General features: G+C 44.6%; 1 protein-coding gene across 2 annotated transcripts in view; it reads left to right on the forward strand.

Moving 5' to 3' along the window:
- Positions 1-3833: 3833 nt before the first annotated feature.
- PPP3CC (protein phosphatase 3 catalytic subunit gamma) overlaps positions 3834-25282 on the forward strand; it is a 35962-nt gene continuing 14513 nt past the window's right edge. For both annotated transcript variants that reach the window (XM_026081772.1, XM_026081773.1), the window contains exons 1-5: positions 3834-3855; positions 14763-14960; positions 15268-15392; positions 22541-22652; positions 24694-24839. In XM_026081772.1, coding sequence (XP_025937557.1) covers positions 3849-3855; positions 14763-14960; positions 15268-15392; positions 22541-22652; positions 24694-24839 — 588 coding nt within the window. In that variant the 5' untranslated portion in view covers positions 3834-3848. The remainder of the gene's footprint in view (positions 3856-14762; positions 14961-15267; positions 15393-22540; positions 22653-24693; positions 24840-25282) is intronic.

Below are 25282 nucleotides of genomic sequence, written 5' to 3' on the forward strand. Positions count from 1 at the left end.
TTGAGCTTTCAGATTCATTTCTGTGAAATCCTATTAAGGACCGTGTGGCTGGTATCGACGCCGGGGCGGCGCGCTGGGCCCGACGGCCGTGCGGTACCCAGGTGGCCGGAGCTGGGAGTGGCCTTCGCTAATTAGTCCGGAGCCAGGTGGGGTTGAGACGCGCAGCGTTCGCTGGAGCTTGCACGGAGGCAGCCTGCTCTGCTCGCCGGGCGCGCAAATGCGTGCCGACGGTCTCGGCACAGCCTGGACGCCGGCCTCGGGAGGCTGCCTCCGCCACCGGCGGTGCCGCGCGCGGAGCGCCTGCCATGCGAACTTCTCAAGGAAAGCGCTTGATTTCCCCCAGGTATGCTTGGGACGCTAATTTGAGTGACTCTAGAAATCTGGGCAGGAATATCTTCTTCCTTAGCTGTGATTATTGTTTAAAGGTGGTGACATTGTTCACAGTTATTAATAATTTAAACCTGAAGGTAAAAGCTAATTTCATTCAATTGAAAATGCTACAATTAAGTAGGATGTAGAATTTTAACTATGTTTAACCTATATATTTACGTCTCCAGAGCCCAGCAGATGTTAACTATAATTATGTTTAATCAGAAGAAATACAATGTTTCCATTTGCTCCAGTTTTATGCTTAAACTTGTACTCAGGTAACTTCATGTTCTTTGTTAAAATCTCTAATTTTTGGATATGTCAAGAATTGCTTTTAAATGGCCCAGTCTACCAGCAGATTGTTTGCTGTTGTTAACAGAGATCATTATTTTTCAAAGTTGGTGTCCTTGTGAGAGTACTTGACGTGGTTATGCTGGAAATTGGAGTGATTTTTGCATAGCTAGGTCCACATTTGCATAGCTAGTTATCTGTGTTGCCAAAAAGACTTGACTTAGCTGGTAGAGCCACAGCCAGTGAAATGCTATACAAATTTGCCTGCAGGTGTGTGTGATGCTTTGGGCTACCACAGTGGCCCTGAAGCGGAGCTTCGGGCGAAACTGATGCTCAAATGGTCGTGGAGACAGGGCATGCCGCGGGGCGGACTTCCCCTCTCGCACCCAGGCTGGACTCTCAGGGTCAGGACTAGGGTATGGTGGGGGACTCCTTCCCTTGRTAAATAGGGCCTTGTAAAAACAAGCCTTTGGAGACTTTTCTTACAGTAGTTCTGCTTCGTTCCACCTACAGCAAATCATGCCTGCAAGGTGTAACTTCCACTGGGGAGTAACGGTGGTTGTAAGCATAGCTGTATGCTGTGTTTGGCCTTTCCAAGGATACATGAGCGTGGCTGAAGTGTAGAAGGCAACCCAATTTACTGTGTTTGCAATTGCATTCATGAAAAATTCTTTAAAAAAACAGGGTATCGGTATTCAGACATTTGACCAAGTGAAAGCAAAGGGATCTGGAGCACCTTCTAGATCTGTGAGTTCGTAAGATGTCGCACTGTTACAGAGGTAGTGAAGACGGAACAGCTAGAATCTGGTGCTCTCTTGTTGGCAGCCTTTGCCATTGCATGTTTCTCAGTAGTCAGTATGACATACCTAATGCGCATACTGTTTAGTGCTCATGCTAATTTGCACCCTTTTATGAAGAAGTGTTGCGTTATTGCTGTTCTGTCGAGGGGTAAGACTGAGCCTCTGACAGTGCTTTGACACTGAGGAGTTGCACTGATGATAAAGCTGGGACTGGTGCTGAGCGGCTCCTGGGTTGCTGGAGATCAGGTAGCTAAAGGTGTCCTGTAAACAAGCGGTGTGCTACCTTTCCCAGTTTGCACTTTGCTGTCCTTTCATAAGCACATTGGCTTTTCCAGGCTCCTTTCTGCATGTCTAGTTTGGGTCTAGATGTTCAGCTCAGGTGAAGCCACGCTTGAATAGAAAATGCATGAAGAGCTGCTCATCCTGTTCTCTCTGCGTAGCATGTGCATGCCTTTGTAGTGTGGTGGAGACGCTGTTAGAAGCACGGAGTCTAAACCCACAGCATTCATTCAGGAAAGCTCTGGGTGACTTCAACAGAAGCTTTTCCTCTGGGGAGCCAAAAACCAACGTCAGATCAATATATGCTGCCTTCTGAGGCTTTGAAGAACTTCCCCCAGGTTGCTACCAAGTGGATAGAGTTCAGAGAATGTGCTAGTTTATCTTGCTGCCTGAAGATTTTCACTTTATGAAAAATATGCGGCTCTCTACCTTGTTTTCAATATAAACTGTCATTCCTTAAATGCAGTTGAATGGTTAAGCATTAGCCTTTCTGCAGATGAGGAGGACTTGGGAGCTATACAGAGTTTTGGAACAAAACACACTGATATAAAAGTCAAAGTAGCTTTGTAATTGCATGCAAAGCAAATAAAGGCTTAGGCAAGGCTTAAATATAAGGGAAATTGTCATTATTGAAAAGAAGAAATATGTAGGATGATCGCTGTAATGGCTGTTTATTTAATGTTTGTCTTCCATAATGCCTTAATTGGTTTGTTTTGTCTAATGGTAGCCATTTTATAGCTTATAAGCACTACTTGGGAAAATAAGAGCTGCTAAATGGCTAAAAATGGAGATAAAGGCCAAGGTGCATGCTCTCAGGCCTTGGGCGCACCAGAGTAAAAGTGCGAATGCCATCTGAGTCAAGATGCAGTGGTGGGATCTCTAAAAAGCAAGTTGTGTCATAGTATAGCAACTTGTCTGGACAAAGCTCAAGAAGGTCTTGAGTGTAGTTAGCCCTTAAAAGCATGAGCTCTGTAGGGATCTCTCAGAGTACTTCCTAACTGGGAATCCACGGTTTGGAGGTCTTTCTTGCGTGAAAGATGCTTTATTCTTTTTAAATGCGATGTGCTAGGGAAAGGAAGTTTTCTGCCAGTGCTTAGACTGGCTGTTGCGGAATTAGCGCTGATCTTGTCAGATCATGTGGCACTTCATCCAAAAATGAATCAGAAGTCAAATGCAGTGCTAAGTGGCACTTCCTCAAATATCGTGGGGTAATGCAGGCGATTCAGCTATAATATGCTTCATATATCTCCTGTCTGCTCTGAACAAAGCCAGTGGTGCCGTTGTCTCACGTATGAAACTTCTCCAAGTCGGGTCTCTTTATAGCCTGTAATATAAATGTTCTGTTGCTGTGCTAATTAACAGAAATGCCACCGCTGGTGACAAAACCTAAAATCTAATGCTAGCCTTGGTTAGTGCAACTGCTTAGAAAACTTTGATAAGGCGTCAGGGAAATAAGATTGGGTTGTCTTTTCATTTCTTCTGAGAACAATACCAGCTGCTTCAGAGTGGTGCTGGCGCTCCTGAAGGAGGAGGTGGGAAGGAGATGAGGCAAGGTACGTGTGCGTGTCTGGAGCRCTGTCGTTATGTGAGCCCTCCGTGTGTAATGTGGTTTTTCTGCCTTCCTGCTCTCTGGATATCAGCCTGTGAAAGGTTAATTCCATTCCCCATGTTAAAGGCTGCGCCTGCTGCTCAGAGGCCCCGTCCTGTAGCAATTAGAACAAATGAGCTTGGATTAGCTAGGTGTTGTGCCGAAATAGTATTTTTCATTTAATAAAAGAAGGCTGAGCCGAGAGGAATTTCTCTTCTGGCTGTAATTTTTTGGTGTTTAGATGGTTTTTATGGGTAGGAGAGGAAGGCAGTCTGCTGCTTAGGAATCGAGTCTGCAGGAAGTAGGGCAGGGTGCTTGCTTAAAATAGTAATGAACACTGGGCTGTTGGTGATGAACGGAGCTATTTGGGTAAATCCTGGGGTCCTGTTCAGGGCAGAGCCGAGCGCTAATCTAAAGACGTTACTTGGAGCCCTGTATTTGTGCAGGGTTCTCTGTGGCCTGTGTGGTTTTCCAGGTGTTCCCCACTCGATCCCGTGCGCTTCTCTGAAGATGGCGTTGGGATGCCAGGTATATTTACTAGCTCTACAGTGTGTTAATGTCTTGGATGGTAATGGAATTAGACGTCATTAAGCAGCAGGAGCAAGGAAATGGACTACGTAAAGGCATCAGCATTATCCTATAATGCAAGACTTGGCTCCGAACGGCCAGGCTGGTGCAGCTGTACAGAACAGCCTATGCGAGTGACACTTGAGACCTGCGTCAGGTGTGCTGTGAAAACCCTTCAGGGCAAGGAGCGGCTCAGCTTGGTACCACCGCGGTGGTGGGGGAGAGGGGACAGCTCGGCACTGAGAGCAGTCTCTGCTTGGGGACTTCTCGGGTGGGTGGCGTGGACTGGAGGGGAGGTTTGGGGTGGAGGGTGGTAGGCGCTCCTGAATGCGGAGGGTGCTCAAAAGAAGTAGGAAAATAAAATCTTGTTCTGCAGTTCTTAAAAATTTCTCTGGCAGGGAGGAGGATTGTTACACTATCTGAGCTGCGCTCTGACTTCAAACCTCCAGCCTCCGAAGCAAAATCTCACTGGTTTCTCTAACTGCAGCGTCTCCAGCTATGAAGCCATAATAGGATCTCGCTGTGTTTCCATTAGTAGCAGAGGTGGATGTGAGTGTATTGAGTAATGTGACCTCCTCCAGCTGGGAGCCTGGGTATGCTGCTTATATAGGGCTTGTTGGTTTTATCTATCTGGAAATCTAAATCAATCTCTTGACTTCTGAGTGCTTCTCCCCCTTCAGTAAATACATTTGCAGTAGTGACGGCTTTAAGATGTAAATTTAAAGCACTTTCCCTACCCCAAGCCAAACATGGTGAGAGAGCACAGTGATCGCCTCTCATGTAAGACAAGTGGTTCAGGGTGAATTTCCTATAATCTTGAATATTCCCTTCTCCCAGCAGCAGCGGGGAGAAATGATGTCAGCAGTGCTCCCGGAGTAACTCCACTAAGAGTGCTCAGTTCCCTAGCCTCCTTTAGAAAACGTTCCCTTTTATAAGTTGATAAGAGATAGTGAGCATGGGAAAATGATTTTTCAAACAATATTATCCCAAAGTTGATGTAACACAAGGGTTTCCTGGAGGAAGACCCTAGCTGAAGTGCAGAGAGKGCTATTTTCCAGTGCAGCAATAGCTGGGGGCTCAAGTCGTTGACCTCTATCCCTGTTGCACAGAGGCCCACAGCAAAGATTGAATTTGTTTTTTTGAGACTTTTTTTATTAGCATAGGGCAGATTTTCACTTTAAAATGACTTGATTATGCATACACTGGCCTGAGTCAGGTATAACCTCTGTGCAAGCGTTGCTGGGACTTGAAGAAGCCCATTTACCAGGCTACTTACTTACCCTTTTGTTTGCAAGAAAACTCCTGCTGATCTACAGTGTGGCCGCTGGAAAGATTTTAATTAGCTCGTAGCACCCTTCAGACGGGCTGCATCTCTGTATGGTGGTTACAAGGCGATGTGCGGGTAGAAATGTCAAACATTGGAGCATGCACATCGCAAGGCATTTTAGAAATGCTTTAAGCAGCATTGTTTTGATCCACTGTGACGGTAGCTCAGGTTGAAGCCCTAAGGCATGAGGTGGGAAGAAAAGAGAAACCGAGACCCCTGTTGTGATTTTACTGCGTGTGAACTGGTCTTTGTTTTCCTGCAGTGGTGATTGCAAGTACTTGAATTCTTTATTATTGATGATGTGACCACCTCTTGCTGGATGCAGTGAAGCAGTTGCTCCATCAAAGGCCTGCTGGCTGGGCTCTGCACCTTCCCTCACCGTGGTTGGGCGTCAGAGTGCATGTTTCTGGATGCCACTTTGTTTAGGTTACCCTATGGAGCAGGCCATTTTATGCCTACAACCTTGTCCTGAGTGAGATCTTGAAAGTACGCAGTGTGCAAAATCATGTCCACTTAAAGTAGTTTTAAAACTGGAGCCAGCCCCCCCCCCCCTCTGCACACTGTTGGTAGGGTCAGATTTACGTTTACCGGCAGGTGGGGAATTAGTCTTTGACACAAAGACCCTACTGTTCTTATATTAATGCTCTATTAGTGGCCTAGCTGTCAGCTTGCTAACCTTGTGAAAGCAGGTGGTGAATTTCCCTGCCTGCTGATGTCTAGGAATCCCCTCTCGTCTCCTTTGGTGAGCTCACTTTTTTAAGTAGCTGCAGCTGTTTGCTGTAGACCTCAGGCTTTTTCCTGTTATTTTTTTTATTCAAGCTTAGCAGTGACCCTCTTGAGTCAGCTGAGGAGAACATCCCATCGATGGAACAGATGAAGGGAAGACGACAGGTCTGCTGTGGTYAGTGTGCTGTTGAGTGATCATTTCATAGGAATACACATATTTTTGACTGCTAGAAAGTCTATAGACATTGAGTGTCTCAGAAGAGATTTTTATTCAGGCTAGTCTTCAGGGCTTAGGCGCTCTCCTTTGCAGTAGCTGGTGGATTGGCATTCAGCGGTGTAAGGAGCCTGTCACCCGCATCGTATTTGACTCTGGACAGGTTGTCTCAATGACAATCCCAGGCAAATCCACATCAGCACCGGTCATTAAGAGATGGACCTATGCACAGCAGTGCAGACACTGTAAACTTAACGGGACCCTTGCAGGCAAGTACAATTTTAATGTCAATATTGTTCCTGGGAAGGCTGGGGAAATAGGTTCAGTGCCTGCCAAAAACATTTTTGAGCCACCCTCCTTAAACTGCAGTCCGAGTGCTTTGGCGAGAATAAGACTAGCTTTGCTGGGCTTCCTGGAAGACGTGCAGTCTGAATCTGGGTCTCAGCTGCAGCTGAAGATCCGCTTTGTTCATGGGGAAATCCCAGCGGCAGGGGAAGAATCCATGCGTGAAGAGTTAATTTACATAGCGAAAGGTTTGTGGATGGCTCTCCTAGTTAAGAGCCGTGTGGCTGATGCGCAGTGACAGCCTTAAGTCGCCTCTGTTCTAATTAAATACTCCTGGTTTTAATCTCACCCAGCTCTTTGAGGAGGTGCATAGTGCATGAAGAGTGAGAGAGCGCRGTGCCACATCCCTGCGTGTACGGCCAGCTCCACCTAGCAGTCCAGCCGCCTCTGAGAGTGGCCGTCTGCAGCTGTCCCCAGGCTTGCCTATCTTGGGAAATCTTGGCTTGCAGAGCCATATCAGTAAAACCTCCTTGAGTAGCCTCGGTTTACTTTGGCAAAAACGCCTTTTTTTCTTCTAGTCTGATAGCACTATTTTGCTGTCTGTGCTAGATGTTTTGCCAGCAGAAAAATAGTTTAAGGATAATCACGCTCTATCCTGATTAAAGTTTTTAAAGAGTTCATGAGCACAGTTCAGTGTAGTAGCTATAAGGTTTAGAAGCTGTATGGCTTCCAAAATGCACCTGTGGACTCAATTTAGGTATCTTTTATTATTTTCTAGCCTCTTGGCTTTACTCTTGGTAGTTCTGCAGGGCCAAAGGAGCTTTAAGCATGGTCTGGATTGTGCTCTTTTGGCACACATTGTATTTGTATTCACGTTTTGATACACAGGACTGTCACTTGCTTTTTTTGGAATTAAATGCACCTGGCTTCTGAATAGACTGTGTGTGCCAGATTCTAGCAACTGAGAGGAAATGTGGCCTCAGAATTTGGGTGTTACTCCTTGAATTACTGAAAGGTAGCTGATAAGGTAAAGAGACTTGCTGATGGGAATGGCTCAATTGATTGGTCTTTCTCAGTTTCGTTTGACTCTAGTATCATGATGACTGTTACTGTGTCTCTTCCCCCTTCAAAGAAATCGTTCAACTTGGAAGAATTTTAAGTACAGTACAGATTTATTTATTTTTTTAGGATTTGTTGTGAGGACATATTCTAGTTGTCCTACACAAAAGGATCTGGTTCCAGGTGAGGAGCAGAGCGAGCTTTCTGAACCAGTTGCATATGAAGAGGCTGGCCTCAGTTGCAGCAGCACAGCTCCGACTAGTTTTGAATTGAACTGGGGAGCTGTGAACTCTTGTGTTTAATGCTCCTGTGTATTTGAAGTAGTTGCTGTTTAGTAGGAAATCAGACGTTAATGAGGATAGAGGGGGTGACATTTTCGATGGGTAGTTGACACTGAACGCAGGAGCTGTGGGAAGGGCTGTGGCCCTCCAGGCTGCTGGAGTCCCCAGAGCAAAGACTCTAGGTATAAAGTTGCTTCAAGGGTGAGATGCACAACTCCTTTTTCACCCCATTTATGAATGCTTAGAGCCTCTGAAATCCACAGTCTCTTATTCATAATGAAAAAGAATAATTGCTGCCCTCAGAAGAGTAGAAAGAACATGCAAAAGTTTGGAGGAGGGCAGACAGGAACTGTAATAATAATTGTTTCTGGCTCTTGCAGAATTTATGCAAGGAAGGTGTTTGCTTTACTTGGTGACTCTTCTGAGATATGAATATTATTTATGCTAGCACAATTCAGTGTTATGGGGATAAGTTACTTATTTTCTCAGGTGGTAGGAGGCTGGAGGAGCAATATATTTGCTCTACTTCATGATTTTGTTTCCACTTTGCTTCTGTAGTTGGAGAGCGGTAATACTCTGACATAGCAGTATCAGGACTCCTGTGCCAGCACTGCTTCAGACTGAAAAATGACACAGATTGTTTGTCAGGGCTTGGTCCAGGCTTTGAAAAATTGGTATCAAGAACACATCTGTTTTTGCAGACGACTCTCATGTAAACTTACCCTGAGGCACTCTAGAGGAGAGAAAATTTCATGCAAATGAGCATAGGGATTCTTAAAGCAAAGAGAACTTGGGGGTTTTATGACCAGAAATTTGTACGGATCATAATTTCAAGAAACAAAGATTATTCCATGGAAAAATTGGTAGATGCTAACAAATATTAGGACCAACAGGAAGTTTGAATTTGACAAATTTACTTTAGCTGCTGAGGTTCAACCCATCCTTGCTTTTAGTGTTAAGTGCAAGAACCTCCACGTCCTTTCCTGTTGCTTTGCTTGGCTTTCCAAATATCCCAGCAGGCCATTATGTGGCATTAATGCTTGAAATCCTGATCGTAGTAAAAAGTTGATTGCTAGGACTTTTCCCCTTGAGGCTATGCTTTGAAGTGTGCTTTTTTTGCTCTCATCTCTTTAAATCTGCGTGGTGGAGTGTGTCAGAACTTGCACTCTAGTTGGGTTTCGTCGGTGTTTGGATAGATGACCTTGGCGAGGCAGGGAAGGGCTGCCTGATTCGGAATAGCCTCAAAACACTGGTATGTTGTTACGGCCTCTGAGCTGCTGGAGCAGTTACTGGCTGAAACGGGTTCCTGGGAAATTTTAACAGTGGCCTGAGGGGCCGCCCCGTTGCAGGAGGAGCGGTTGCACTCTGCCTGCCTGCGAGGCTCTTCATCTGAAATTGGAAGCGGTAGTCGTTACATATGCTTACTTCCCAGCTCGCACATGTTCTTCATTGTAGCCATTTCCAAAGTATTCTGAGGTCAAAAAAAAAAAAAAAAAAAAGTGCTATAGGAGCTAGATCAATGGGTTCTGCATATTTGGGTGAGGGAGGCATGCCATGTGGTCTTGGACCATAGGAAGATGTTGTTGTGGGACCCTGTAATAGAGAAATACCAGAGCAGATTGAGTAGCACATTGCTGTAGCTGTGATAAAGATGTCATCCATCACTTGCCTTCCAAGTATTTGTTCCCTGTTAATTACTGTTAAAGCTTTGCACATTGCTGAAACTTAAGCCTTCTGTGAACACAAAATGGCATTGCTGTTACCTTTCATCACTGAACCAGGTGGACTTCTCCAGATTATTGCTTCTTAGTCAGTTGGCTCAGTTTGAGCCCTAATAATCTTTGCTCAGCTCTGAATAAAAGAATGTAGGTTACATGTGAATGGGAATAGAGAAGATGTCTGATAAAAATAACATTAGACTATTTGGAAATTGAAAAAAACCCACTGACCTCCTGCTCATGCTATCCATAGTTCAACATAGGAGGTAGCTTTCAAAGGTGATGCAGATGCCTCCCATGCAGTCTTTTTACCGTGGATGTTTTACCTTTGGCAGCTGCATSTGACTTTCTCAACACTTAGATCTCCACTGTGGCGGGGGGACATCTGTCATCCTGAATTGTCAGATTTTTAGCTGAATGTCAGTCAAATATTTTAGATGCCTTCTAGCACAAGTGGAGAGGGTTCAGTAATTGGAAGCTATTAGTACCTTATGTTGGGTTTCTGAGCACAGAAATGATGGCTTTGACTTTGCTTAGTTTTGCCTGGGCTGTACTGGCTGTTTCAGAATGCCTGAAATGTACTTTTTCTCCCCAAAGTACATCTGTAACCATCTGTTCAACTAACTGCCTGTAATATCATGCATTTGACTAGGAGCAAGCAGGGAAGGAGGCTATTGCATTAAATRCCCTTTAGATACATGCCCATATGGGTGTCAGGAATTGCACTGTAATCTCTCGAGTTTGTTTCTGAGCATTTTTAATCCTGGGTGCTTTTTGTGGAGTTCAAGCCCTRCTCGCCCCTGTGTGAGAGGACACCTCCTTTTCTTTAGAAGCCCCAGCTGGTCAGGGAACCAATTAAGTCTTGCTGTAGTTGTCACTTTAAGCAAATACTACTTGCTCCTTTTTCAGTAATGAATCCTGCTTATTGCTTTGTACAGTCATCCAAGAGAGTCTTAAATATATAAACAATAATATGAGAATCACTTTGTTTTCTCTTCCATGGTATTGGCCTGTTCTTTCTGGAGGTGTGGATCAGTCGGCCCTGTTTTGTCCCTAGAAATGCTATCCTCGTTTAACCTCCACTGCTGCCACATTCTCCCGTGCGGGGATGACAGGATCTTTGTTTTGTTTTAACCCCTCTATTATGAAAATCAATGATAGATTTCATGGCTTGACCCTATCTTGTGCTTGTGTTCTTTTGCTAGCGTTTTGGGGTGCAATGCATGTCCTGTTAGTAGAAAAGGAATTGTAGTGTTTTCTCAGCAATCTATAGGCTGTGTTTTAATGCTTTGTGAAATCATAAGCCCCAGACCTAAAGATCTCATTATATAAGTTAGACTGGGTGCAACGTATGATGTTATAAGCAAAGGAAGATGGCGTGAAGATCACAGCAATGGATGTTCACAAGAAGCTTAGTGTTGTGAATGTTTTATCCTTCATTTTTGTTAACTGTTGTTGGTGGGCAGTGCGAGGAAGGAGCTGGCTACAAGGATGAGTTTAGCACTCTGTCTCTTCGTGGTGCTTTGGCAGCCTATCAGCAACCAAGAAGTTTTCTGCGAGATGAGGACATATTTCCCCATTCTCCAGATGGGAGCAGGAAGCGGGCTGGACACTTCGCTCTCCCCTTGCCCCAAGGTGTGAGGTTTTAGCCCCTGAGCCAGGCGTCAATCTGATGGCTTAAGCTTTTGCTCTAAGCGCTGTGCCTCCACTTTCTGCAAGCAAAGGCTAGCTCCAGTGAGGACTCTGTTCCTCTACACCTTACAAGATTGGTCCCTTCAATAGCGTTGAGCATTAACGAGGATAATATTCAGATAATATTCAGATCTTAAAAAAAAAAAAAAAAAAAAGGATGTTAGTGTGTCAGATAACTGCTTGCACTGAGTTGATTAAAGCCTTTATACAAGTTATACTGGCTAACAGGATTACTTGCTTTGACAACACTAATTACTTCAGTACTTGTCCTCCTCACTTGCTGCATGTAGGAAACATAATCATTGGTGGTTTTCAGTTTTGCTAATGCTTCGGCTCAAGTGCATACTTTCTGATGACTTGCTGGTGCGTGGAGGACTTTTTCGTGCAGCCCCCACAAACTTTTGAAGAGCTTGATGATTCTCTCCGTGTATCAAAGCACGAATATCTGCTATTCCAGTGCTGTACGACTGGCTTGGGGAATCGAGAGCTCTTTTTTAGGGTGGGATAGCAGGAAGCATATCAAGTAGAAAATKGGCAATATGGAGTAATCCTTGTCTACTAGGAGGTCTTTGCTGTGTRCGTATGTCCCCAGAACGATCCCGGTCTCTCTTGCTTCTCTGGAGCAGATTTTTCTCCCCAGATCTCACAGCCGCGGTCCATGCTCACTGGAGTTTGGCTTGCAGACTGGCAGAGCAGAGACGGAGCCGATTCCTTATCGTGCCCAGCTCCTTGTGGGAGTTGAGTTGTATGAAGCCAGCAGTGAAAACTTACATAAAAGTTCTTGGCTGCTCGCATCAGCATATCCTCATATTTTATCTTGCATAACTCTGCTCACTAGGGCTACCAAGAAAAGGCAAAGCAGACCATGCCAGAAGCTTTCCATGGATCTTTTCTGAATTGCGTGATGGGCATTGCTGCTCTTGTGATTACATACTGTTTTCATTAAACTTTCTATCGAAACTTCTGTGGGCTTTTTTCTTAGCTATCACTGTTAACTCAAGTTGGCTCTGGAATTAGTGGCCATTTTTGAAGGCCTGGAAGTGCAAAGATGTGGAATATTGTGCCAAAAAGTTCCTACTTCTTTTGAATCTTCTTTTCTCTTCCTTACAAATCGTTTGACCTTCAAATGCTCTCACTTCCTTTAGAGGCAGATGCTAGGGCAACTGCCTAGTTTGTAGAAGTACTTGCAAGTTGTTTACCAGTCACTCGCTGCAGTACGTCCCGAAGCCTCGGTTTCCCGCAGTTGAGTCCTGTGCACGCGTTTGCACGGAAATCTTTTTGGCTTCCATTGTTCCATCTGAACCTATTTATATGTCGGACCTGCAGCTTCTTCCCTCTGCCTGTGTCTGCAGTGCAAATGATGCTGTCATCACGCAAATCCAGAGAACGTGGGGAAAAAAGTGCTAAATTCTGCAAAATGTAGAATTTTTCGTCAGTAACCAAAGAGGTCACCTTTTTTTCTTAGGCAATAGAGATGAGCAATGTATGCAGTAAAAAATACTGTGTCAAGCTTGTGTTGGTACGTGCAGGGGTCTTGCTTAAACCTCTTTAATTGGAGGCTCCTTGGGGAAAGCACTGCATGTGTCCTGAACCATTCAAGGCATGTTGGGCACTTAGCAAGTGCACAACCGGTAGAGCAAAACTTTCAAAGCGGTAGATGAAAGAGGGCCACCTTATTGCGGGCGCTGGGTCCCCTTTCATTATATCTGCTCTTGTTCTCCTCTGTCCTACATTTCACGTTATTTGAAAATTGATGTTCAGCTGCAAAGAATCTCTTGTGCTGTCTTTCTGCTTTTCTCTCTGCCCCCTGGGTTTCCAAACTAAATAGCTACTCTATTTGCATTTAAAAGAGCTCGTTGCATTACTGTTAGCTACTGTATTATCTGACCAGCACTGTTGCTATGCCTGTTAAATTCGACATGGTTTGGCACGCGGGAAGTCTTTAGCGGAGGACTGGTAAGAACATCAACTTCATTTGCATATCAGTGATATTTTTCTCCTCTAGCTGAATTACAGTTAAGTGCAAATCTGTCTTTCACCACACGGCACGATCGTATCGCAGAAGCGGGAGCTGTGGAAGAGGTGGTGCATTACCTAGTGAGTGGGTACGGTCGCACGTGCGGCGTGCTGGGGGTGCTGCATCCTCAGCAGCAGGCTGGCAGGAGAATGATTAAAACAGCCGTGAAGCCCCCGGTTTGCCTTTGCGATTCGGGGATAGCCCGGGGGTCCCCCAGCGAGGGTTAGGGGGTCTGGCCCGCCGTCCCTGCGCCCATAAGTCCTCTCCCGGCCGGATAAGAGGCTTGTCTTGTCGCTGTGCGTGCGGCAATGGCGTGCGTTGCCCCAGGGAGGCCTGAGGAGCAACAGCTACCCTAAAATCTCTTCCTCTTCCATCCACCCTGCCCAGCTGCTCCCTCAGTAGCGCTTTGTCCTAATCTGCCTGGTTCTGCTGTGACGGGGATGTTGAAAGGGCTGAACTAGATGACTGAGGAGATACTGGTTATTTCAGTTGTTTTGAGAAGGAAATGGACTCCAGGACCTCGGATGATCTCTGTGCTGCATCTTGGTGATAAGATGCAAACTGCTGAGCGGTGCGATGGAGCTGCCGTTAGCTGGAACAGTGCACTTTCACATCTGCTTGATGGGATTTTATTTCCAGTTTTTCTTTGTTTCCCAAACATCCAGGCCTCCTTCCTGCAATTTATTTGGAATTAAGACACTGCATAGCCTTTCATTATTATGCAAGGGTCACATGTTCGTCTTTTTTTTTTGTTTCTTTTTTTTTTTAATGAACCTGGCCTAGGAGAAGGTAGATGAGTAAGTCAAATGGTTCTCACTCGTAACTATTATTTCTGTGTTACATATGCTTCCTTTCTGCTAGAGGTCACCTCGCAGATGAGAGTTGCCTAGCATGAAAATAATAATGGTTTTTGTTGTTGTTTTGTAGCTAGATTTAAAAATTAGGTAATGTGTTACAACTAGATGAGTGCCGTAGAAATACTTGCCTCATACATGGGATTTCATCAAGATTAACCAGTTATTAAGCTTGGGGTTAAGCTTTTTGAAGTCACACTTAAAATGGCCTGTACTGAGAGTTGCGAGGTTGTGGTGTGGTAAAGGCAGCTTCTGCTTTATCAGTATGTGCAATTTCTTGATAAGCTAGAATGTAAATGTTGGTCCTCCTACCCTAAATTGCTAGTTTCTGGGAACCAGTATGTTTTTCTCCTTGCTTTTGCTGGTATTTGCATGCAGTCCTGTTATAATGCAGCATTATGATGGCAAGTAAACTCACTGAATTCAGAGATAGCTTTGTTGCCTGCATTTTCTGTGGATGCATATGGCATTTAATCTGCATACGACAGCTTCTTAAACATGCTGARGGGTGTAGCTTCGGTTGCTCTGACAGCATAGCTTTTCTTCTTTTGGTATATGAGAGCATAATTTTAGTGAAAGTGTGTTTCTGAATGTATGCTCATCTTTAAGCTTGGAACGAACGTCTCCTGCTAAAAAGACTGTAATTCTTTCCCCCGAAAGAGACATGTTGCTAACTTCTTCACTTCCATTTCCAGCTGTCCCGTTTCCTCCCACGCAGCGGCTCACTCTGAAGGAGGTGTTTGAGGACGGGAAGCCTAGGCTTGACGTCTTGAAGAGCCACTTGGTAAAGGAAGGGCGCCTGGAAGAGGATGCGGCGTTGAAGATAATCAATGATGGGGCTGCCATTCTTAGGCATGAGAAGACAATGATCGAAGTGGAGGCTCCGATCACAGGTCAGAGAGCTTTCTGCGGCTGCAGTCGTAAATGAGACCCATCTAGGAAACACAAGCTGCTCAGAGGAGCAGATTTTCTGCTGTGTTCCTTCCACCAGTGTTCAGGCAGTAAGGTTTTTAAATTGCCTTAATTCTCAGAAGAGAGGATTTTGCTAGTGTAGATTGAGTACATCTTTACAGAAGCTGGACATAAAGCAGGGTGGCTTAGGTCAGAGTGAAGCCCTGCTATGCTCCCTGTTGCTGTCATGACCTTTCTTTTCTTAGCATGTAATTCTGACCCTCTTTTGTGCTGTTCTTCCTCCCCTAGTGTGCGGTGACATTCATGGGCAGTTTTTTGACCTGATGAAGTTATTTGAAGTTGGAGGATCACCCAATAACACCCGCTACCTCTTCCTGGGAGACTATGTGGACAGAGGCTACTTCAGTATAGAGGTGACAAATAAACTTGAGCCTGTTGATGTTAGTACTAGCAGTGTTGAAATAAACTAGCAAATACAGGTCTCTTATGCTGAATTTTATCCTTTAGTATCCTTTTGCATATGATGAAAATCACATTGTAGGTAACTTACCTGCAGTATAATTATGGTGAAAAAGTGTTGCTCAAATGTGACATTACTCATGGTGGAGAATTGTGTCCTCATACAGTGACAGAGCTAAACAGCAGCAGTGGGGTTAATGTCTAAACTCTGGCTTCTGAATTCTAGCTTTAATATCACTTGTAGCTGTCAGTCAGTGGAATAAGAGGGAGAGTTGATTGTATATTGCAGGCAACAGGATCCTACAAGGCAGTGGGAAGCAAATGTTTAAAAACTTGCAGGATTTAGCTTAGCAGTGAAAAGAAAGCACTACACTACTGAGTCATTGCTTCCCTACTGTCCCCCTGAAAGCATCACCTTGYGTTGCTGTGGATGGGGTCAGGAGAAAGGAGCACTTATATCATCTGGGATGTTGTGTATCTCGCTGTGACCCACAAGCTTAGTGCCGAGGGCTTTAATTGTGTATCTAGCCAYGCTGCGCCCGTGTGACAGTCTGCCTTGTCACAATAATGCTGTCACGTTACAGACATCGGTGGAACATCCGGCATCGTGTTAGGATTTTTGCAGCTCTGTGGGTTGCCACTGAGTGAGTACTGGCTAGCGCTGTGAGTTGTTGGCCTTAAAGGGCAGAGTAATCGATGGGTACCCATGGCTGCTTCTGACTCATTGAAGACTTGCAAGCGACAAAGCAGGCAGCCTGGGAGAGCTATTAGCAAATGCTGCAGACCCCAAGGGATTGCAGTCTTTTCGTTTCACAGAGACAGAGTTGAGTAGAAAAGGAATGCTTGTTCCAGGTGGAGGCAATGTGACAGGTGACATTTGAGAAACTGGGGGCATAAAAGATGGCAAAACCAGTGATGGTGGGACCTGGAAGTAACAGAATAAGTGTTATAAAATCATTTTGGCTTCTCATAGGAAAGGCATGTGCCACAGTCGAGGAATAGCTGCGCTGTCGGGTCTGCAAACAAATTTTTCTGTACCAAAGTCAGTTAAATTTTTGGGGAGGAACTCTCAAGTCAAATGAAGGCAGTTAATGCAAATGTTGCTTTGAAGGATTCTGCAGAGAATTTAGGAGGGTACCACATATAGCTTGTGCTTTAACAGGTTTCTGACTTATTTCCACCCTTATGCTTCGTGTGTTCCTAAATATTGACTGTAAGCCAAGGTGTGACAATGAGCCGTTTCCGGGATAGTGGACACACAGATGCTCAAAGGCGATGTTGTGTGTGGCTGCTGGATTTCTGGTGGTGCTGGCAGGGAAACCCTGTAACCTCCCTGGGGAGGAAGGGGAAGAACAGGCATACGATTGTTTAAATCGTTTGGTTTGTGCAAAATGAGTTTGCGGTTTAAGTGTTATTTACCTAGAAAAGATTATATTATTGCGTAGCAACTCTTTCTGGGATTGGAAGGTTTTTTTGAGGGAGGAATTAACTGAAAAACTTCCAAGTGAGATTATTGTACCCTGGGTCTACACGTGAATTTTACAGATCCTGGGCGATAACGTGCTTTTCCCATCCTGTGCTCTTACCCTGTGGTTGTTCTAACTTGGGGATTTTACTGCTAGATCTGCAGAAGTGAGCGTCTACGTTTGGGATCAGTGCTGTGACCTCTACATATTGTGATAGTATTGAAAAATTCCAGAATGATGGATGAGTCCGTCTTGGAGAACAGAGTTGATGGGAAGAGGAGTTTTATTTCTGTTTTTTGTTTTTTTTTCCTTCTCGGGAGGAAGGCCTGAAAGCTGTAGTAAGGCAGAGCAATTCTTCATCATCAGGTCTTGGCTGAGGCCTGACGCTCCAGCACAGGGGCCTGCGCAGAGCAGCCCAGCGTTTTTGGGCTTGAGAGCCCTGGGGCAGTTGGTCTTTGTAAGCTCTCAGCATGAAGCTTTTCGTGCTGTTCTTGACCCTCCTCTTTCCCCTTTCCCCTTCAGTCTGCAGTAGGGAGGAGAAAGCCACCAACCACTCTCTTACCCCACAGAGCTAGCATTGATCTTTCACGAATCAGGGTGGGCTTTGATTAGTACATGCGGGGGCTGATCCAAATGTCACTGATAAAGCAGAATCTAGAAGGCTTGATTCCCTTGTTCTTATTGATGTGTGCCTTTTCTTTCCACCTACTGCAAAGTGCAGCCTATGTGTTTTAAGAGATTCCCACTTGGGTGTGTAGCAGCCTCRGCAGCGCTGGTTTCTATAGTGAAATGGCAGCAGTTTAGCAGCTGACTCGGATGATAGCTATAAGCAAAGAGTTAAAAGCACCTAATGTGTGCCTGCATTTTTTTGGAAGACTTCTGTTTTATAAAATGCAAACATTCCTGGCAGCGGTAGCAACTGGCCTCCTAAATGCAGAGATCAATGATATTTGAATGTTTTAACTTTGCAGCTGTGATCGCTTTATCACAGAGGTTCGGGTGATTGAAAGGCCTCCAGGTTTGGCTGTGCTTTCACCGCAGGAAAGGTGAAGAACAGCAGCAGCGTCAGGCTTTCATGAGTCACAGCACAAACTTGTGCATCCATATGCTGGGTGGGGATATTATCGAGTGTCTGCCCAGAGCAGCTGATAATCATGACCTTTTAACTGAATGAAATAGGAGGTAATTGTATAATTGCATCTTGTTTCCTGATTGCCTACATCAGGATGCAAAACTGGGCGCCAAGGAAGTGTTAAGGCAAACTGGGTTGCTTGTTAGCAGCCCACATAACCCTTGTAAGTTTTCCCTATTGCTGTGAATATTTGGTTGTCAAGGTAAAAGCAGCAGTTTATAGTTCAGACAGAACCTTTACAAAGCCCCAAAGCCTCTGTTCATCGGCTCAGTTGGATATCTATAGCAAATTATTTCTGGGCTTCTGGCTTAGGGAAATTCTCATTTAAAAACATTCATTCCCAGTAAGTATAATGAGGCCATGAAGAGTGTTTTGAAAAAAAAGCAGGGGGAGGGAAGGGAAGCAACTGTGTGAAAGCTGAGACTGCTGATGCCTAATGGAAGAGGACTGTGCACAGGGTTTGCTTTCAGTCCATGTTGCAAAGCCTGCTGCAAGAGCGAGGCTAACYGGCGTGCAAGCGGTCCCGCTGGGAAAGGCCTGGACCACACGGACGGAGAGGCTGCGCTCCCTTCCCCTCCCCTGCACTCATCCCTCCGTGTTAGCGCCGCGGCGTGCAAGGGAAGCTGGCAACGTCGCTATGTCTCTTCTTGCGCGTATTCAGGGGCCACGCGGAGGCGTGATGGGTCTCCCACAGACTCGGTGGGAACAGTTACTTTTACTCTTGCGTGCAGAGATAAGGGACTGTGCAGAGCCTTGCGGTTCTGTTCTGCAAGCTCTGACTCATTCTGCTGGACTGGTCTGTTTTATATATGAAAAATTTAAAAAAAAAAATTGTTCCATGATCTGTGAAACTAATGAGGCCAGGTAGGGYATGGATTATTCCTTTGCTCCTCTGGTGTCGTAACCCCAGCCTCACTGGGCAAGAGAGCTGCTGCTTGTCTGGAGTTAGGCATTTGCTCTGTGGTCAGTTGGCTTCTTCACCTGTTCCTCAGGGAAGACATTTTCCTCTTTCTCTGATTTGGTTGCTGGGTTTTTTGTTGTTGTTGTTGTTGTGGGTTTTTTTTTTTTTTTAAAACCAGATTTCTAATTGCTTTTGAGGCAGTTGTCAAATTTATTTGGACTTAGTCCATGGACTCAAATGTTGTAGGAAAGGGACTGACAGGCGGCAAGGAAATCAGGCTAAACATCTCCATTTTGAGATGTTGATGAGACAGCATCCTGATGAAGGATTCTCTTGTCAGTCTGCAAGTGGAAAAGATGCTTCCTTCAAAGTGCTTGTGCCTTTCTTAAGCTTGTAGTTGCACCTCTTGGCCCTTACACAGGAGAGGTCTGTCCCCCTGTCGCCAGCAATGGACTGTTCTGACTGGCGATGCCAGGAAATGCCATAATACAATGAGTAGAATTGTTTTATTAATTATAAAGTGATACAATTATTATGACCGCAAATAGAATCTATGGAAAGAGATATTCATCAGTAAAGATGGAGCGATAACGGTATACACCTTTGCCAGACTAGTTTTTCAAATTCAGTTACAATGGGATGTATTATCATTGTATAATTAGGGAATTAAATGTACAGTAATTTTGCCAGACTAGAATGTACTGTTTTATCCAGAATAATTAAATATTAAAAAGATCCAGTCAATGTTGTAAACCTAAAATTAGCCCCAACTGCTTTGTTTGCCTTGTATGTGTGTGCAGAGCCGCACACGTTTTTGGTGTTACTGGAAGGGAGCAGCAGAGAAACGCGAAGGAGGAATATCGCCCAGAAGGAGCGCCGGGCTGTCGAGCGTGCGGTCTGTAGAGTGAGCCCCGGTCTCTCCCTGCTGCAGATCTGTCTCTGGGAGGCAGATGTGCATTTCCAGTGGAAAGAGGAAACCCATCAAATACTGTCTCTTAGGTTGGTGTTGAGCTGTGCAAAGTGAGTTGGCTTTGCTCTCCTTGCAGTTTCCATGTAGTGCCTTTAATATCATACTTTTCTGTAGCAGTATTCAACTGTTGTGTCCCTTTGCAGCCATCCACCACGTCCTACTGAAGGATAACTGCTAAGGCAGGTTTCTGGGCTGCGCCCTGGACCCGGCTGCAGGAATTCTCGCATGCTGTTTCTTCTGTGCCTGCTTCAAAACATGCTGGCAGGCTCAATGTTTTTAACCTTCTCATGAATGCCGGGTTTTATAAATCGTATGTGAGATTACATTGTGGCTGGTGGCAGGCAGGTTTGGCAGCATTCCCTCTTGCGTTTGCACTGGATTGCAGGTAGCAATTCCTCTTGCAGTTCACCCACCGCGACACGCTGACCTTCCCTCTTGTGAGAGCCTTTTGAGTGAAAGCTGTATCAAACAGGGGCACAGGCCTGACTGCTTGGCCTTGGGCTTCAAGCTGATAGGCAGAGTGAAAAGAGAAGTAAAGTATTTAAATCTAGTAATCCGTAATTGTCTCAAGTTGCTACTAGGCTATTGTAAACATCCAGTAATCAATTCCTGGGCACAGCGCCTTGAAAATCTGGGAAAAGGATCTGTACAAAACACCAGGAAACATCTGATGCATGTGAATGTAGAAATCTGCTTTGTTTCTTGTTCCAGCCCCTCCAGAGCTAGCAAGGACTGTTGAACGTTCTTTACTCGTCATTAACCCACTGGTAYCTTTCTGTTGGTCAGCCCCCAAATTTTATAGTTGCTTGTGAAATAGCTACAAACCATGTGGAGCTCCAGTCTTGCAAAAGAAGTTTGCTCTAGACTTGTGTGGTTTGGCTGTTGTGTTTCCAGGAAGAATTGTGGTGCTGAGTAACTCCCCTCACTTCCATTCCATTTTAAAATACTTTTAATGTATTTTTAAGTATCCCTTTTCCACATTGCTAGCCTTCTAAATATCATTAATGCTAAAAYAGCTTTTAAACCCTAATATCTTCTTTATTGATGGTGTATCTTTACATTCTTGCTTTGCTTTGAAACAGTGAAACCAGGGTTGGTTGCTTTCTCCAGTCCTTAGCAAGTCCTTTGTTTCATTTATAGTGACTTTCATTTTCCAGTTCTCGTGATAGCCCAGAAATGTAATGCTTAGGATGCAAGCACAGCAGGCTAAAGCTTTAAATCACAGCATAATTATAAATGTTTTTGTTGGGAACATTCCTCCTGTTAATAGATATAATAAAACATTACTTTTGCTAGCCCTAACCAGAGCTTGAATTACCCAGCACTGTCCCTGACACTGTTTCTGTTCAATTTTAAAATTCTGTATTTGTAATCCATTTTTTTTTGGGGGGGGGGGTGCTTTACAACTCCTTGGGATTCATTGGATCCCTGCATGTAGCTAGAATGACTAATGTAAAGCTTAGCTTAGAGGTTCAGTGTTCAAATACCATGACATCTAAGGTATCTATACTGGAAACTAGCTTGAGGTTGGTTTATTTTGGTCCTGGAGGCCATTTCCATGCCACAGCAGCTGATTCCTGGAGTTGTGTGCACCAGATCAGTGGTGTTTTTTAAGYGTAAAACTATTGACACGCTCCATAATTTCCATTCTGAAAGAGTGTGCCGTTTCTGTGGCATGTCAGCCTAAAGGGTAAGCTCTTATTAGAAACTTTAATCCAGATCTTAAAGCTTGTTGTCATCATGGGTTGTCCTTCCAGCACTCAAAATCAACAAGGGAAATGTGGTAACTTTTCCCCCTACTAGATATCGGCTGATTTAACTGTCGGCTTGGCAACCCAGAGTGCGGAAAGGTAAGTGTGCTCGCTTTCCAGCACTCCCCTTCTTCCTTTAGCTTCTTTGGGAAACCATCGTAAAGTATTTCTGGGGCCCTGCTAAAATGATTGTTTCAATTTGACTTTGGTCTGTGCCTCATCAAAGATGATCTTTTTACAGGTGTTGCTGCTCAGATAGGGGATGTGGAAAGCCCTTTTCAAAGCCAGAAGGCTTTACTAAGCTTTTTTTCTGGCTAGGGTTTTCCTGTTTTGAACTTGAACTTCACATGACTATAGCGTAAGCACAAAAACAGAAAGGGGAAAAAACCCATCAGTGAAGAAGATCAAGTTTAATTTTTCTGATGTTTAATGCACTTGATAAAATGGTTAGCAAGATGGTTAAGTCTGTTATGCTTGATGGTCTCTGGTTCACATTGCAACGGGACATCTGGATTGCAGATCTTACTGCGCATCTGGTTTTGCTTTGCTGCTCTGAAAATGGGTGCTTTTTGCTATGGTTTTTGCTGGAARGAAAAGCTGCCCCCACCCAGCCCAGAGTCGGTTTCAGTTGAATGCAATCTCATTTGTCACTTCTCCAACTCAGGCCTAATATAGAGAAATGCGCAGTGTGGCTTTCCCCCACTGGTGGAGTTGGCCAAGATAAAATCTACTGCCGATTATGGAGCTGGGTTTCTATCAGGGTTCCACTTTGAAATCAGCTTGTTGGGTGTCTTCCCAGAAACACTTAGTGAAGTCTATGGATGATTAGTACCCTATAAAAGGTTTTTATTACATGCCATCTTCTCCTTCCCTCTCTTGCAGTGTGTGCTGTATTTATGGAGTTTAAAGATAAATCATCCCAAAACATTGTTCCTCCTTCGAGGGAACCATGAGTGCAGGCACCTCACAGAATACTTCACCTTTAAGCAGGAATGTGAGTATATCCAGATCTCAGCAGTGTAAAGATTTAAATATGTTAACTTTGTTGTAGCCAGGTGAGCTCTTAATTTTTGTGCCTGCCATGGGTGATATTGGCTAGCTCTCAAAAATGAAGCTGTACCAACCTGTTGTCTTTTTCCCTGCATACACAGCTTTTCTCCTAGCAAGTTGTTTCAGCTCCTGCTAAAAAACAGCAGTATAAGTCCTGTGAAGTACTGAGTGCATGTTGATGTGGCCTTCTGGTAACAAAGAACGAACGTGGATGGCAGAAATGCAAGCACATCTCCTTGTCTTGCTGACAAGCCAGTTGCAGGCACCCCCCAATCCCCCCCCCTCTGACTTTCAGGCCCAGCAACATATAATTACTGCCAAATGACTTTCAGCTCCAGATTGTGCAGCTGGGATCAGTGATTACAATTGGTAGCAAATAAAGGATTTGTTCCTCGGTGTTTGCACTAGGGAGAATCATTACCTTTAAGATCGTTTTAGATTAGTTAAAGATAGTTTCACGCAGCATTTACATATTTTTAAACTAATGCTGATGTAAGGTTGGGGAATGACCCCTCTGCCCTGAGAATGACAGACATTCCTCCAAGCGATAAAAAAGGTATACACCAGCAATGTGCTGTTCTCTACTAGGGAATAGTTGCTCAAGGACCTGACCTCAAGGAATAGTTATTGGCAAGGCACAAGTCCAGTCTTTAGCCCTTCAGCTCTGGATGCTGCAGGACGGGGTAAGGCTGATAAGTATTGAGATAATGACATCTGTTTACTCAGAAATGGGTTGAAAAACATCAGCCAGCTCTCTGCTGGATACTGTAGTCATCAGATGGTGGTAGATGAGCTCCTGTTGAGCTGGGCTCGATTTGAACCAGAGGTAGTAGATTTTCCTCTTTGGAAAACAGAAGATACTGCCTTTCCCCTTCCTGTGTAGTAGCATGTAGCTGAAGAAACCTTTTAGTATCTCTGAAATAAAGGTGGAGGAAAGGTGAACTTCCCATTCACGTGCTTTTTCTTGTCAACGGAGACATGTTTTGTAGTAGTCACAGGGCTTTCTTGACGATCTGGCTATGATAACATATTGCTGCCCTGTGAAGGGGTTGCAGATGCAAGAAGACCTCAGGATGCGCTTGAGGTGTGGTGGTCTCGGATCCCGCTGTCTGTTTTAACAGCGAATGTGGAGGGACATTCTGAGCGTACTTGGAGGCTTGTTGCAACAGCTAAGCCGCTTTTGGGAGGGCCATGTTGTCTCTGTTCAATTTTTTGGAACATCTTCACCTCTGTTAAGATGAGGCATCCAGCTGAGTTTGTGATCGTTTGTAGCCCTGAAAGATCCTGTGTAAAGATTCTTTTAACTGTAGGCATCTTGGTCAAATTCTAGCAGACTCAAAGCACTYGTGTCCAGCTGAAAAGGCAATTCCTATCTTAAATGGTTGTGTAATATTGCTGTGCTAAATTAAACAGCTGCTGCATTTCCCAATGTATAATCTGCATAGCAGCTGAGGTTGGTAAGATTCTTTGAGTCTAGAGGTGTGGTATGAATGTAGGAAAGCAATGTGATGTTTTTTATTAGTATCCCAAGTTTTCTATTACGGTGGCAAGCACTTAGCCTCTATTCTATGTTGACCTCAGTACAGGTATACTAGAAAATAGCTTGAGGTGAGATTGCTATTTTTGACAGTGTCCAGATTACTGTGAAACCTTTTTTTCTAATGTCCAAGGAGCATTTTTAAGGCAGTATTTTCACTAATGCATAGGTGCAAAGTTCAACTTAGTAGGTCATAGGAGTAGAGTTTTCTTGTAACCTTAGGTGTTAGGCTCCTGGAACTTACTTGTTGGGGCTTTGGCTGATGAAAGCTTTGCTTAATGGTTCTTGTACCATGGGCGTTGGGATGCATGAATGACTCCTTCCCACCGCCCTCTAAAAAGAAATTAAAAAAAAAAAGAGAGAAGTTCTTCTTTCAGAGTGAGCAGTCTTTGTTGTGTAAATGAATTCAGTTCTACCCTCTCTTCCCCCCCGCCCCCCACCTTTTCAGGTCGAATCAAGTATTCAGAGCGAGTATATGATGCATGTATGGATACATTTGACTGTCTTCCTCTTGCTGCCCTCCTAAACCAGCAATTTCTGTGTGTTCATGGAGGACTGTCTCCAGAAATCACATGTCTAGATGACATTAGGAAAGTAAGTAATCTCTGTGGTCCTTTCACGCTTCAGGGTATGTGGGCAGTTGGTACCGGGATTCAGTTCCTTTGTGTATCCACTTTGTCAGCCCTGGTTTGCAGATGCAGTAAAGCGCTGGCTTTTCCTGCGGTAATTAAGAGGGGGAGCATAGTTTACAATTAGTAGTGTAAACTAGTTAATGGCAACTGCCTAATAGCATTCCCCAGCTCTGAGTATGCCAAGTTGAGTAAATGCTTGGAGGAGAGGCACTTTTCCTGAYTAATGCATGGAGTTTCAGGTTGCGGCTCATGTGTTCTGCATGCCCACGCTGTGAGTCTCTTCTGAAGATTTGGAGAGTGAAATGGAAAGAGAAGGAGAGAAGACTCCACTGTCATGATAGTGAGACTAGGAGGATTAATCCTCCTTGGGAAAAATAACCACAGCTCTAATCTCCCATTTAAAAT

This window comes from Apteryx rowi, unplaced genomic scaffold (genome assembly GCF_003343035.1).
Source record: "Apteryx rowi isolate R43461 unplaced genomic scaffold, aptRow1 scaffold_56, whole genome shotgun sequence".
In the NCBI taxonomy this organism is placed as follows: Eukaryota; Metazoa; Chordata; class Aves; order Apterygiformes; family Apterygidae; genus Apteryx; species Apteryx rowi.